The sequence below is a fragment of the Pristiophorus japonicus genome, chromosome 13 (genome assembly GCF_044704955.1).
Source record: "Pristiophorus japonicus isolate sPriJap1 chromosome 13, sPriJap1.hap1, whole genome shotgun sequence".
Lineage (NCBI taxonomy): Eukaryota > Metazoa > Chordata > Chondrichthyes > Pristiophoridae > Pristiophorus > Pristiophorus japonicus.
In genome coordinates this window covers 121771012-121787396 of record NC_091989.1, presented here as the reverse complement: position 1 = coordinate 121787396, position 16385 = coordinate 121771012, and the positions used below count along the sequence as shown (strand labels likewise).

The following is a 16385-nucleotide window of genomic DNA, read 5'->3' as shown; positions in this document are numbered from 1 at the left end:
TTGTCTCCTTTTTGTTACTAGTTGCTCCAATTCTCCACTAAAGGTGGTGATTGAGACTGGTGTAGGGTTCTGTGGTGGTAACCTTCCAGAACTGTGGCCAAATGGCTACTCCTCGTGTAATAGCTTTTTTGACTACGGGGCAAGGGGGCAACAGTGAACCTAATGCTGGCCTCATCTGTTATTCAAATAGAAGGATTTTCAGCGGGAAAGCATTTAGAAACATGGATGCTGATTTTCCCCTTCTCTGGCTCAAGGATTACAATTAGCCTAGTACGCTCCACTATTGATTCACTGAGCTAAGCAACAGCCTGTGATTTAAATCTGGCATTTGCTTGGTAGGTGTGGCTTAGTACTACATTACATAATGCATTGCCTTCAGAGAACCCAACTCCACAGTGTTAGCTGAAAGAGGGAATGGGCTAGGGGTTTTCAGTTTGGTTATTTGCCCACCAATAAGATATTTTATGTCAGTTTATCTTCTGTGGTGTTCTTCTGGGAAGTAAGAGGATTATGTCTTTTATATGGAAATGGATGTGTTGGGGCATTGGTTATGATGGGTTAGACAATGTTATTTGAGAGTGGGTCATTTAGTTGTTACCAACACTCACTTCCCCCAACTCTCGCTGCTATACTTCCCTCTTTACTGCCACTCTTCCCTCTATACTGTCACTCTTTTGCCATTTCCCCCAGCGACAGTGGTGGGGCTTTCTCTCCACCTGCTTGGGTCCCATCACCACCGATTTCAAAAATGACGCGATTAAACATGGATGCAGACCATGGATGAGAATGTCTGGTCTTGGGAGAATTTCTGCTCACAATATTCAGCTACGTTCAAACACTTGTTGCTGAAGCTTTTACAGCAGCAGGACTCTGCATGCTGGGGGTTGATCCACATTGATTTGACAAGTGTTTGCTGCCATTTTTAGTTCCTAAGACTTGAGTAAACAGAAATTAAACATAGAAAATAGGTGCAGGAGTAGGCCATTCGGCCCTTCGAGCCTGCACTTCCATTCAATAAGATCATGGCTGATCATTCCTTCAGTACCCCTTTCCTGCTTTCTCTGCATATCCCTTGATTCCCTTAACCGTAAGAGCCATATCTAACTCCTTCTTGAATATATCCAATGAACTGGCATCAACAACTCTCTGCGGCCGGGAATTCCACAGATTAACAACTCTCTGAGTGAAGAAGTTTCTCCTCATCTCAGTCCTAAATGGCCTACCCCTTATCCTAAGACTATGTCCCCTGGTTCTGGACTTCCCCAACATCGGGAACATTCTTCCCGCATCTAACCTGTCCCGTCCCGTCAGAATCTTATATGTTTCTGAGATCCCCCCCTCATCCTTCTAAACTCCAGTGAATAAAGGCCCAGTTGATCCAGTCTCTCCTCATATGACAGCCCAGCCATCCCTGGAATCAGTCTGGTGAACCTTCGCTGCACTCCCTCAATAGCAAGAACGTCCTTCCTAGACTAGGAGACCAAAACTGAACACAATATTCCAGATGAGGCCTCACTAAGGCCCTGCACAACTGCAGTAAGACCTTCCTGCTTCTATATTCAAATCCCCTGGCTATGAAGGTCAACATACCATTTGCCTTCTTTACCACCTGCTGTACCTGCGTGCCCGCTTTCAGTGACTGATGAACCATGACACCCAGGTCTCGTTGCACCTCCCCTTTTCCTAGTCTGCCGCCATTCAGATAATCTGCCTTTGTGTTTTTGCCCCCAAAATGGATAACCTCACATTTATCCACATTATACTGCATCTGCCATGCATTTGCCCACTCACCTAACCTGTCCAAGTCACCCTGCAGCCTCTTAGCGTCCTCCTCACAGCTCACACCGCCACCCAGTTTAGTGTCATCTGTAAACTTGGAGATATTACATGCTATTCCTTCATCCGAATCGTTAATGTATATTGTAAAGAGCTGGGGTCCCAGCACTGAGCCCTGCGGCACTCCACTAGTCACTGCCTGCCATTCTAAAAAGGACCCGTTTATCCCGACTATCTGCTTCCTGTCTGCCAACCAGTTCCCTATCCACGTCAGTATATTACCCCCAATACCATGTGCTTTGATTTTGCACAACAATCTCTTGTGTGGGACTTTGTCAAAAGTCTTCTGAAAGTCCAAATACACCACATCCACTGGTTCTCCCTTGTCCACTCTGCTAGTTACATCCTCAAAAAATTCCAGAAGATTCGTCAAGCATTATTTCCCTTTCATAAATCCATGCTGACTTGGTCCGATCCTGTCACCGCTTTCCAAATGCGCTGCTATTTCATCCTTCATGATCGATTCCAACATTTTCCCCACTGCTGCTGTCAAGCTAACCGGTCTATAATTACCCTTTTTCTCGCTCCCTCCTTTTTTAAAAAGTGGTGTTACATTAGCTAACCTCCAGTCCATGGGAACTGATCCAGAGTCGATAGACTGTTGGAAAATGATCACCAATGCATCCACTATTTCTAGGGCCACTTCCTTGAGCAGACTATCAGGCCCCGGGGATTTATCGGCCTTCAATCCCATCAATTTCCCGCCTAATAAGGATATCCTTCAATTCCTCCTTCTCACTAGACCCACTGTCCCCTAGTACCTTCGGAAGGTTATTTGTATCTTCCTTCGTGAAGACCGAACCGAAGTATTTGTTCAATTGGTCTGCCATTTCTTTGTTCCCCATTTATAAATTCACCTGAATCTGACTGCAAGGGACCTACGTTTGTCTTTACTAATCTTTTTCTCTTCACATATCTATAGAAGCTTTCGCAGTCAGTTTTTATATTTCCTGCAAGCTTCCTCTCGTACTCTATTTTCCCCCTCTTACTTAAACCCTTAGTCCTCCTCTGTTGAATTCTAAATTTCTCCCAGTCCTCAGGTTTGTTGCTTTTTCTAGCCAATTTATATGCCTCTTCCTTGGCTTTAACACTATCCTTAATTTCCTTTGTTAGCCATGGCTGAGCCACCTTCCCAGTTTTATTTTTACTCCAGATAGGGATGTACATTTGCTGAAGTTCATCCATGTGATCTTTAAATGTTTGCCATTGCCTATCTATCGTCAACCCTTTGAGTATCGTTTGCCAGTCTATTCTAGCCAATTCATGCCTCATACCGTCGAAATTACCTTTTCCTAAGTTCAGGACCCTAGTTTCCGAATTAACTTTTCACTCTCCATCTTAATAAGGAATTCTACCATATTATGGCCACTTTTCCCCCAAGGGGCATCGCACAACAAGATTGCTAATTAGTCCCTTCTCATTACACATCACCCAGGCTAGGATGGCCAGCTCCCTGGTTGGTTCCTCGACATATTGGTCTAGAAAACTATCCCTAATACACTCCAGGAAATCCTCCTCCACCGCATTGCTACCAGTTAGGTTAGCCCAATCAATGTGTAGATTAAAGTCGCCCATGATTACTGCTGTACCTTTATTGCACACATCCCTTATTTCTTGTTTGATGCTGTCCCCAATCTCACTACTGCTATTTGGCGATCTGTACACAACTCCCACTAGCATTTTCTGCCCTTTGGAATTCTGCAGCTCCACCCATACCGATTACACATCATCCAGACAAATGTCCTTCCTTACAATTGCATTGATTTCATCTTTAACCAGCAACACCACCCCGCCTCCTTTTCCTTTCCGTCTATCCTTCCTAAATGCTGAATACCCTTGGATGTGGATACTTGTTACATACCTACATATACCCTTAATTACGCTGCTGAGGTGGCTGGAAAAATGCAGCAATTCACCCCCAAATCGCAGGTCTTGGACTGCAATGTTAACATGATCTTATGCAGTTCAGATTCAAAAGTGCACAGTAGAGCAAAGGCATGTCTGGAATTTTGTCAGCTAGTCAGGTAAGATTGGTGACTTAATAAATCATGAAACTTGCATTCCCCTCCTAGGAATAATGTACAAAATACTTTTCAATTGCTGATATTCACATACTGTCATTGCGCTGAAGTGTTGCGACATCATCACACATCCTCATTAATGAATAACATTACGACGCTTCAGAGTGATTTGAAACAAAATAAATATGATCTAAGTTTCATAAGAATCATCTCTCCAAACCCAAAGTGAACCCGGGATGATTTGTTCGGTTTGCTTGGTGTAGTATAAATGCACCCGAGGTTTGGCACACTAACCAAATTGTACTGTACCCATCCTATGATAATAGATAACAGGTCAGTGAACATAAAGTAGGTTGGGTGGGAAACCTGTAGCCACTTGTACCTAGAATTAAAACAATGACAACCAAATCTATAGTTATGTTAATAAATTGTCATGGATTTTCATATGTGGTCAGTGCAACTTCAGACACACTCAGTTGCCAAGTTTTGCAGTTTAACAACTTGAAAGGAAATCTAAATATTCATGTTGAACCAATTTACCTCTTTCCTCCCCCCACCCCCATCCAAACTAGTCCACTCTTTTTCTTTTGACATAAGAAGGGTTTTTCTGGCTTTATTTGATTAAGAGGTTCTAGGTCATCACCCAGCAGTACAGATCTACCGCTGTGCAAATATATTCTGTGATTTTTAAAAGAGCAACATATTTATCAAACATGCATATCAATGAAGCAAGTTTGCACACAAAAATGACATGGCTGCTCTAGTCTTCCTCTCTGAGCGCCAAGGTAGTGCGTATTTACAAGTTTAACAAGCTGAACCTATAAGATGCCTGTTAGATTAGTTGAAGAAATGTGTCACACTTCACTGTTTCATTGCTCTGGAGTTCAGCTGTGCCAGCTTATGTGATGCTGGCTCGTCAAGGGAATTAAATATTTGAAGACTGAAGCAACACCTAGTCTACGAGACACAATTAAACACAACGTTATTTCACTGCCCCACTGCAGGAAATCAGATGTGATCTCCAGGAGGTGGCATTGCCTGCTCCTCCTCCCTTTGTATGGCAGGGTTTTCAAACTATTAGGAACAGTTGCCAATATTAATACATTCCTTGAGACCTTCTATCCTTGCTCCTAGAAGATAGTGTAAGCTACCCAAAGGACAACAGCACTGTAATTGCAGGAAATGTGTTTAATTTGTCTAGTAGCAGAATTAATGTGCTATTAAGCCAACAATTACAGAAATCTGATGACCTCGCCAACCCTTTGAGACTCAAGAATTCCAGTTTGATAACCTATGTTAGATGGTATAATCAACAACTTAGAAATTGTCACCAGACCTCATATAAACATGTCCCTTTTAAAAATTCTTGTGTCTTCCTTAATATCTTGCATCTGTTTCAAGTGAACATCTGGATTAAAATATGTAGGATTAATACAGCCACAGTCCAGAGGTGTACCAAAGAGGGGATTAGGTTGTCCTTATCTATTGGTGTATTATTTAACTTTATAAGTAAATCAGATGCAAGCCTCATTGTAACAGGACTTGATGCAAACCTGGCTGCAGAAATGACTATTTTCCACAGAATGCAGGTATTCAAATTATGGACCCAAAAAGAATGCTAAAGCATCATGTGTATTTACAGGTTGTTTATAGATCAAAATGACTCCTGAAATAAATACAGTTGACTGCTGCTACTATGACTAAACATGCACCAGCAGCTATAATAATGAAGCGTTGTTAAGCACAGAGTGGCAATGTACTACTGCACTGACAGCTTTTCTTATGTGACCTATGGAATTCTGCATTGATTTTCACATATTTAGTTATGTTTAATGAAATGTGTGTGTGTGAAGATACTAAGTTTTAGGTTTTAAATACGATTATTCTTGGCTTCATGTGGTAGCCAGTTGGTGATACTAAAGGTAAAAGGCCAGGCACAACAAAGACCTACAATGTCAAATTCCAAAACTTTTTTTCTTTCATGCTCTGTTGAGCAGTGACTGCACAAGACTTTGGAAGAAAGGCAAACCAAAGCTTTAATTATTACACTACAAGCTCCGTTCAACGGAATTACTAGCATGCTTCATCACTTTTTCATTACTTACATGCAAAATAATGGACATGCACATCTCCATATTAAATAACATTTTCCCTGTTACTGTCTCCAGCTGACAATGCCTGTCAATGGGATTTGTTCCTCAGTTTTAAATAACTACTAACCAATGGATATGTACATTGATGTTGATGACTATTCTGATCAAATAGGTAACGAGGAGCTCTCCCACAGATTTCACTTAGCTTCTGCTTTCTGGAAATAGTAATCATTAAGGGACCAAGTGAATGCAGGGCCTTCTGGGGTCAGTTGGTTCCTACACTTTCAGCCAATTAAATGAAAAGCACAAGAAGCATACTGACTATACAACATCTTTAGCAAAGCATTGTCGCTTTTGAGCTCATTAGGTGCATTTTAGTAGCTTAATGAGTGACTCAGCAACATTATTGCTGGTGTGTACCAAATAGCCCAGCAGCTGAGTGCTATATATAAGACATCCTGTCTTGCAGAAAGTGCAGAGTAAAATGGTGATTCCCTGCAAGTGTGTCAAGGAAAGGGAGAAAAATAACATTCACATCATTAAAGCATCTTCAAGAAGAGGTTTATCTAGCTCAACGGGCAGTAGATAAGAGGCTTTTGGGATGAATAAATGGATACAATCCGTGAACTTCATGGTTGAGACACTGGCCTGGAATTCACAGTAGCAGTTATGGTGAGACTGTCGGCACTTGCCATTATTACAGGGTAAAACTGACAGAAACTTCTGGCGCCCACACATGCGTAGTTAAACGTGGAAATCTGGAAGTTGCTGTCAGTGATACCCGGCTCCTCCACAGGCTGCGCTATTGCAGACTTCACAGTGGACTCTGCACAAACGTCAATGTTATGGCGTGAACTTGGGTTAATTATCCATTAGTCTCGCTCTAAAGACAGATGGAAAAGTTAGAGCTTGTAGAATCAGGCGTAGCTGAATTTTTAACAGCATAATAAATACTGCTGAAGAACCTCTCTTGCCCTGAAAATTTAATTTTACGTGTGGGGTCTCATTCTCTCAGAAGAAAATTCATTTTGCAGATTGGAAATTTTTTTTCGTTACTTTTTTTTTTAAAGCTTTTCCGTTTTTCAACTTACTCTTTCTCCCTTAATCCCATGTGCATATCCAAATCTATTTTAAGAACAAAATAAATAGGAGAAGGAGTAGGCCATCCGGCCCCTCGAGCTTGCTCCACCATTCAATAACATCATGGCTGAGCTTCTACCTCAACTCCACTTTCCTGTACTATCCCCATAACCTTTGATTCCCTTAATATCTAAAAATCCTATCGATCTCTGTCTTGAATATACTCAACATAATTTATATTTCCTGTTTTTTACTTCCTGCTTTGCATGTCACTGAGAATTCTTCAATCTGGTTGAGAAGCCTTCACACTCCTTGTCGTACTTACAGACACCATAGATCCCCTGTAAAGGGCACCAAATTCAAGCTGATGAGTGGAAATCTCCACTGGTGAGCCTGAAAAAGTCTGGGCAACTGTACCCCAGGTGAACTGCGGAAGCTGTTCCTTCACTGCTTACAGCAAAATCTGGGCCATTAACTGTAGCGGGTTTCAAGTCCAGTTTGTCTTCATAAGGATAAGTCATAGCTGGAATACTTTCCCTATAATATGTTTGCATTTCACCACTAGCTGCAGAAAGCTGAGTTGAGTGCCCAAGTCAGGGTGAGTAGACTGTAAGGCTGCTTGGAAGAAATCCAAGTGTGCAATGAGTATATAATCTGGCATGGATGAGTGAGACAGCAATAGTTAAATGTGCCATACTCACATTGGCCAGTTACTTTTAACAGTCATAAAAAGTGACCCTTTTGTTCTGTTAATTTGCTCCTATTAAAGCCACTGTCCTTGAGGTGAATGGACAATGGTCAAAGCTGCCATGCTACCCAGTTTTCGGGGGAAACATACATTATCACTAAAACACTGCAATGCAACACTTAAATAGATTCAATTACTTCATTATGATTGTTACGACAAACAAATTTCACTCCATAAGTAACTTTAGTCACTCGAGACCTCCTGATCATGTGGAACCAGATCTGTGCTGCAAACACCACAATCATTAACATTTATAGTTGCACATTACTCAGCAGGACTTGTGTGCCAATTACTAATAATTGCTGAAGGCAGGCAACAAAGGATAATCATTTTTCTGGGTTTAGCCAATAGCTTTTATCTATTGTTAAACCAATCACATCATAACATGGGGATAGAGTGACACTTCATACATTGACATTGTATAATAGTCAACTGGAGTACAGTAATTAGTGTATACCAGTGATAATTTCTGATCAACAATCCTCTCCCCATCTCTGCTGCAACTGGTCAATTCCCATGATTACATCATACACTATGGTAAACAGAATTCATCTGTACATCTTATTTCACATCACAGAGCAATGCAACACCTCTCAGTACCCAGTGATCAGTAGAACGGTTTGTTCTCAAGTCAACAGCGGCAATATAGTTCAGATCTGTTTTCAATGGCTTTTTATAGATAGGACAGGAATACACCCTTGTATCTTTAGAGCCTGTAAAAAGAACAAAAAAAAACAGTGGGTTACCAAGTGTCAAAGTTAAAACCAAGAAATGTAAAGGATTGGATCAGGCCAATAAAAGCTGTAGAGTGGAATCATTTCTTAAATGACTGATATTCCATCTGGTTTTGGCTGTGATGTTGTATGATGCATCTATATTTTATTCTAGCATCAACTGTATTTGTAACTCTGATCCTAAACATTCATTAGAATCATAATTTTGCAGCACAGGAGGAAGCAATTTGGCCCAATACATCTGAACTAGGTATCTAAAACAGCCATCTGCTTAGTCCCATTCCTCTGGCCTTTTAATTTTTTATTTTTCAAATATTTATCCACTTCCTTTAAAGGATGTTATGGATTCTACTTCCACCGATGTTTCAGGTAGGGTAAGCCATGTCCTAACTACTCTCTGCATAAAGAAAACCTCAAAGTCTCCCTTCATTCTTTTACTGATCATCTTAAATTTCTGTCCTCTCGTTATTAACTCAACAGTGAAAATACATTTTCCTTATTTACCTTGTCAAAACCCTTCAAAATTTTGAGCACCTCTTTCAAATCGCTTTTTAATGTTCTCTGTGCGAGTAAAAACAGCCCCAGTTTCTCCAGTCTCCTCTATGAAAACACTTCTGTTCTGCTTCACAAAATTAGAATTGAATCTGAATGTAATAACATTCCTGAAAGCCGAGTCATTGCAACTATCAGTAGCACAAAGTGAATAGTTTCCATTACCAACAGTATACTTCTATAAGGTACACTGTGTGACCAAATATCAACATGTATTTGGTCACACAGTGTACCTTATAGTCAGTGTTTCCTCTTTGTTACTTCTAAGGTTCCTGGAGTGGGAGCCTGGTTGGAATGCAAGTGTGGATGATGTGCTTTGCCGGTAGCCCTACAGCCCATTACCACTGTCATGGCTCAAACTAGGAAAATGGATACTAGGGCAAGATACTAGAGCAACACTGGCACCTGTAGAACTTTCCATCAGCATCTTCTGGAACAGTGGGGTAAATTAATAACATTAGAGGGGGAAACAGGACAAGGACAAAAACAAAAAAAGACTCGGATGGAGTCAATGAAGGCATCAAATTATTCTTTCCAAGAGGGTCTCCCCAACCTGCACTCATTTGTCAGATGTTCTGGCCTTTCAACAAGCAGACCTGATGTGCCTCTAATGTTGTGAGCACGAGCTAATGGCTGGCAATTTAAGAAACCTCCCCCTGACATTGGAAAATCTGCTGGGGCTGGTACCGAGATGCACCCCATTGGTGGATTTCTGGGCTGGTTATTTGTTCTTGCAGTTTGTTTCTTAATGCACCTTGCAATATTTTCCTTTACTTATCATAGATATTCCAGTGGTTTAACCAAATATTATAGGAAAGAGACACACTCAACATGGTGGTAAATTACTTGTTCCACACATGCACATGTTATTGTATATTTCTATACACTGATCTTTTGCATAGGTTTATTTCATACTGGTGGGAGTGGAGTCACAAAATTGATGGTGTTTTGAGATTGTGAAACATGTAGGCATTCGTAACCATTTTAGCCACTGAGGGACAACAGACAGGAAACAGGACTTGAGCAGTATTGTATGACAAATGAGACGGGCTTCCAAAGATCCAAATGGTCACTATGCTCAGAACATAAAACAGACCTTGGAACAGATTTAGCATATGAAAAAATAATATTCTTCAAGTAGCATTTTGGGCAGCAAAATGTGTATAAAAAGTGCATCATCATCATCATCATCATAGGCGGTCCCTCGTATCGAGGATGACTTGCTTTCACGCCAAAAAGGGATGAGTTCACAGGTGTTTCAGTGAAGGACCTAATATTCCAGGTCCCGAACTACTTGTTGAAAGGTGGAAGATGCCTGTGTGTGGATTTAAAAAAAAATATGTGGTGGCCGTTGCACACCAGCCACCACACGGGCTTGACAGAGCTAGGTCTTGGTCCAGCGGCAAACATTAACCAAGACGACTGGAGGTCAGCTCTGCTGCACGGCTCTGGTGCGCACACATATCGCAGTGTGGGCTGGCCCGTGCTGCCCCGATCACGCCTTTCCTGCATCCCAGCCTTGTTGCTCCTGATATATCTGCCCGCGTTCCAATCAGCGACCTGGATTTTAGTGACTCCTCATCCAGTTGCCCTCTTCACAGTGTCGCTCTCCTGCACCAGCACGCGCTGTATCTTGAAGTGGTATGCTCCACACCGCTGCTCCTTTAAGGTTCCAACCTGCTGCTGATGGTATATTATATTCATGGTATGTATCCCTGACAAACGCTGCAGAGATTGAATTGATGACTTTAAAATCCAACTGCCAATGCTATAAGACAAATTATTAACGCAATATATTTCAATACAGCACTAAGTGTTAAGTTTTTTGGACTTACTGTGATGGTTAATAGCAGAGATATGAATAACGGGCAGAATTTCAAACAGAACTTTTGGTTTGGATTCTGTCAGTCTGCTGTTACGCCGGTCCCATCCAGCACCTTCAAGATACAGGCCACAGACATAGACTCCCTCAGAAGGAGGCTGCGTAATATCTTCTTTCGATGATTTAGTGACATCATTGTGAAGCACAACACTATCCAGAGCCCAGCCCTTATGAAGCCGAGTAACTTCCTGTTATTAGTTAAAAGAAAAGCCCAGGTTAACACAAATGTACTGGAAAGATAAATAATCACATATTGTTGTTAAACAGCAACAATCCAGAACAGTATTGATGCCACAAGACTTCATTGAAGGCTCTGGTTCACTTTTCTAAAACACTAATTATAAAATGTTCAACATGACTTGGGACGTTAATGATATCACCAGAGGCGATTTCAGGGTATTTGCCTTTTGGGGAGACCTTGTAAAGAAGTCAAACTTTGCGCTTTTTTCTTTTTTGGTGAATATTTACACTCTTCAAGGTGAAGGTGGTCAGCATTGATAAATGTAAAATACAATCCAGACATCAAGATTAGAGGTACAGTACATAAGAAATAGGAGAAGGAGTAGGCCATTTTGCCACTCGAGTCTGCTCCGCCATTCAATAAGATCATGGCTGATCTGATCATGGCCTCAGCTCTACCTGCTCCCCATAACTCTTTACTCCCTTATCATTCAAAAATTTGTCTATCCCCTTCTTAAATATATTCAATGACCCAGCCTCCACAGCTCTCTGGGGCAGAGAATTCCACAGATTTACAACCCTCTGAGAGAAGAAACTCCTCCTCATCTCAGTTTTAAATGGGCGACATCTTATTCTAAAACTATGTCCCCTAGTTCTAGATTCCCCCATGAGTGGAAACACTCTCTCTGCATCCACCTTGTCAAGCCCCCTCGTTATCTTATATGTTTCAATAAGATCACCTCTCATTCTTCTGAACTCCAATGAGTACATACTCAACCTTTCTTCATAAGTCAACCCCTTCATCTCAGGAATCAACTGAGTGAACCTTCTTTGAACTGCCTCCAAAGCAAGTATATCCCTCCTTAAATAAGGAGGCCAAAACTGTATGCAGTACTCTAAGTGTGGTCTCACCAATACCCTGTATAGTTGTAGCAGGACTGCTCTGCTCTTATACTCCACCCCACTTGCAATAAAGACCACATCTCATTTGCCTTCCTGATTACTTGCTGTACCTGCATACTAACTTTTTGTGTTTCATGCACAAGAACCCCCAGGTCCCTCTGTACTGCAGTATTTTGTAATTTTTCTCCATTTATAAATAATAATTTGCTTTTCTATTTTTTCTGCCAAAGTGGATAACCTCGGACTTTCCCACATTATACTCCATCTGCCAAATTTTTGTCCACTCACTTAGCTTGTCTATTAACCCTTTGCAGATTTTTTGTATCCTCCTCACAACTTGCATTCCCACCCATCTTTGTATCATCAGCAAACTTGGCTACATTACACTCGGTCCCTTCATCCAAATCACTAATATAGATTGTAAATAGTTGAGGCCCCAGCACCGATCCCTGTGGCACCCCACTAGTTATAATTTGCCAACCGGATAATGACCCATTTGTCCCGATTCTCTATTTTCTGTTAGTTAGCCAACCCTCTATCCCCAATCCTGTGAGCTTTCATCTTGTGCAGTAACTTTTTATGTGGCACCTTATCGAATGCCTTCTGGAAATCCAAATACACCACATCCACTGGTTCCTCCTTATCCACCCTGCTCATTACATCCTCAAAGAACTCCAGCAAATTTGTCAAACATGATTTCCCTTTCATATAACCATGCTGACTCTGCTTGATTAAATTATGCTTTTCCAAATGTCCTGCTAGTGCTTCCTTAATAAAGGACTCCAGAATTTTCCCAAGGACAGATGTTAGGCTAGCTGGTCTATAGTTTCCTGCTTTTTCTTTGCCTCCTTTTTTAAATAGGGGCGTTACATTTGCGATTTTCCAATCCGCTGCAGCCTCCCCAGAATCCAGGGAATTTTGGTAGTTTACAACCAATGCATCCACTATCTCTGCAGCCACTTCTTTTAGGGCCCTAGGTTGCAAGCCATCAGGTCCAGGGGACGTGTCCACCTTTAATTCCATTATTTTACCGAGCACTTCTTTATTGACAGTAATTGTTTTAAGTTCTTCCCTCCTTATAGCCTCCTGATTATCCATTATTGGGATGGTTTTAGTATCTTCTACCGTGAAGACCGATACAAAATATTTATTCAATGTCTCTGCCATTTCCCTGTTTCCCATTATTAATTCCCCAGTCTCATCCTCTAAGGGACCAACATTTACTTTAGCCACTCTCTTCCTTTTTATATACCTGTAGAAACTCTTACTATCTGTTTTTATATTTCTTGCTAGTTTGCTTTCATAATCTATCTTCCCTCTCTTTATTATTTTTGTAGTCGTTCTTTGCTGGTTTTTAAAAGTTTCCCAACCCTTTGGCATCCCACTAGTTTTGGCCACTTTGTATGCCATTGTTTTCAGTTTGATACCATCCTTTATTTTCTTAGTTAGCCATCTTTGGAATATATTTTTGTTAAGAGTTATGAAATAGCTCCTTAAATGTCTGTCACGTAGCAGCATTTGCTGTCGACCAGGGCCTTGCAAATTTGAGCCTGCATTGGAAGACATGCTGCGTGACTTTTTCGTGATCGGGGTCAACCACGATACGATCTTAAGTAAGCTGCTGGCTGCGGAGAGGCTGGACTTCAGCAAGGCCATCACCATCGCCCAGGCTTGCATGTCCACGCAGAAAAGCACGAAGCAGATATCGCGACAAAACAGGAACTCCATGGCAAGTACCGTGTACAAAATTGTATCGACGGCTGGCAGAGCTGCACATGGCAGGGTCTACTCGACTGGGTCTGCAAGACCGGGAGCCGCTCAAAGTTCGCCATCAAGGGCCTACTCGATTGCATATGCGAGAACAGGAGCCGCTCAAAGTTCGCCATTGAGGGCCTATTCGACTGCGTATACGAGAACGGGAGCAGCTCAAAGCCCGCCATCGGGCGCAAATCCGAGCTCAACATGTTGGCGTTGCGGGAGCAATCACTGACCCCATCAGTGCCGCTTCAGGCAGTATGTATGCAGAGGGTGTGCGAAGACGGGACATCGTCAGCGTGGATCTGGCGATGCAGCCCGAGGCAATTGAGAGCTCTGAGGAGGAAGTGTGTAGCATACATGCATCCGTAACAAAGAGCCAACCGATAATGATGGAGTTAAAATTAAATGGCGTGCCGGTATCCATGGTATTAGACACGGGTGCGAGTCAATCAATAATGAGCCAGAGAACCAAGGCAGAGAGACCTAAGCTGAGTCTGATAAATGTGAAGTTGCATACCTACACCAAAGAGCTCATACCAGTGATTGGTAGTGCAGCAGCAAGAGTGTCGTACGAGGGAGTGGTTCATGACTAATGTTATGGATTATCCCGGGCAACAGCCCATCGTTATTCGGCAGGAGTTGGCTGGAGAAAATAAAATGGAAATGGTATGACATCAAAGCTTTCTCATCAGCGGATGATGATTTGTGTGCTCAAGTGCTGAGCAAATTTCCCTTGTTGTTTGAACCGGGAATTGGCAGCTTCAAGGGAGCCAAGGTGCAGATTCACCTAGGCCCAGACGCAAGGCCCATCCATCACAAAGCCAAGACGGTTCCGCACATGAGAGAAAAGGTCGAGCTCGAATTGGACAGGCTACAACGCGAGGAGGTCATCTCACCAGTTGAATTTAATGAATAGGCCAGCCCCGGTGTTAAAGAGCGACAGCACGGTCAGGATTTGTGGCGACTACAAGGTCGCGATCAACCGAGATCAGTACCCGCTACCGAAAGCTGATGACCTGTTTGCAACGCTAGCCGGGGAAAAATCCTTAACCAAATTGGATCTAACGTCGGCCTACATGACACAGAAACTGGTTGAATCTTCAAAGAAACTTACAGGCATCAACTCGCACAAAGGGCTGTTTATTTACAACAGGTGCCCTTTTGGCATTCGTTCAGCAGCAGCCATATTTCAGAGAAACATGGAGAGCCTTTGAAATCCATCCCCGGGACTGTGGTATTCCAAGACGACATCTTAGTCACATGTCGTGACACCGCCGAGCACCCGCACAATCTGGAAGAGGTTCTGCATCGTCTGGACAAAGTGGGACTCAGGCTGAAACATTCGAAGTGCATTTTCATGGCACCAGAGGTCGAATTCCTTAGACGAAAGATTGCTGCAGATGGAATCAGGCCTACAGATGCGAAAACAAAGGCCATCAAAAATGCGCCCAGGCCCCAGAATGTGACGGAGCTGCATTCGTTCCTGGCTCTTCTCAACTATTTCGGTAACTTCTTACCCAAATTGAGCACAGTACTAGAGTCTTTGCACAAGCTGCTCAGGAAAGGAGATGACTGGGTGTGGGGTGAACTTCAAGACAGAGCCTTTGAGAAGGCTAGAAATCTGTAGTGTTCCCACAAGCTACTGGTATTGTATGACCCATGCAAGCATCTAGTTTTGACCTGTGATTTGTCGTCCTATGGGGTCGGCTGCGTACTCCAGCAAGCCAATGAGTCAGGCAAACTACAACCAGTTGCATACACGCCTCGAAGCCTGTCCAAGGCAGAAAGAGCCTACGGCATGGTAAAGAAAGAGGCTTTAGCATGTGTTTATGGGGTTAAAAAAAAATGCACCAGTACCTGTTTGGGCTTTGCTTCGAGCTGGAAACCAATCACAAGCAACTTATATCGTTGTTCTCAGAACATAAAGGTATCAATACCAACACGTCGTCCCACATCCAGAGGTGGGTGCTGACATTATTTGCCTATGATTATGTCATTTGCCATAGACCAGGCACCGACAACTGCGCTGATGCGTTGAGCCAGAAACACCAATGCCTGCAGAGCTACTCATAGTCATGGATGCCTTTGAGAGTGAAGGGTCGCCTGTCACTGCTCAACAAGTTAAGACCTTTACCAGCCAGGATCCGACCATATCGGTTGTAAAACGTTGTGTTCTTAACGGGGACTGGTCGACCATCCCCAATGAAATGGGTGATGAAACCAAACTGTACAGCCATTGCAAAGATGAGCTTTCCACCCAGTGCGACTAATTATTGGTGGGGTAATCATGTAATGCCCAAAAAAGGCACACCGAGATTTGTACGGGAGTTACATAGTATGCATCCTGGTATTGTCATGATGAAGGCTATCGCCAGTTCCCATGTTTGGTGTCCTGACATTGATTCGGACTTAGAGTCATGCGTGCATCAGTGCAGCACTTGCATGCAGTTAAGCAATGCACCAAAGGAAGCCCTGCTCAGTCTGTGGTCATGGCCATCCAAACCGTGGTCTAGAATCCACATCGACTTTGCGGGCCCCTTCCTTGGTAAAATGTTTTTTGTGGTGGTGGATGCATACTCCAAATGGATAGTGTTATAT

The 16385-nt window shown here is 42.6% G+C and overlaps 1 protein-coding gene across 1 annotated transcript in view; it reads right to left on the bottom strand.

The window, feature by feature from the left end:
- Positions 1-8339: 8339 nt before the first annotated feature.
- Positions 8340-16385, bottom strand: part of LOC139278184 (dynein axonemal heavy chain 5-like) — a 382562-nt gene continuing 374516 nt past the window's right edge. The window contains exons 80-81 of the mRNA XM_070896837.1: positions 10900-11134; positions 8340-8491 (exon numbers count right to left, since the gene is read on the bottom strand). Coding sequence (XP_070752938.1) covers positions 8340-8491; positions 10900-11134 — 387 coding nt within the window. The remainder of the gene's footprint in view (positions 8492-10899; positions 11135-16385) is intronic.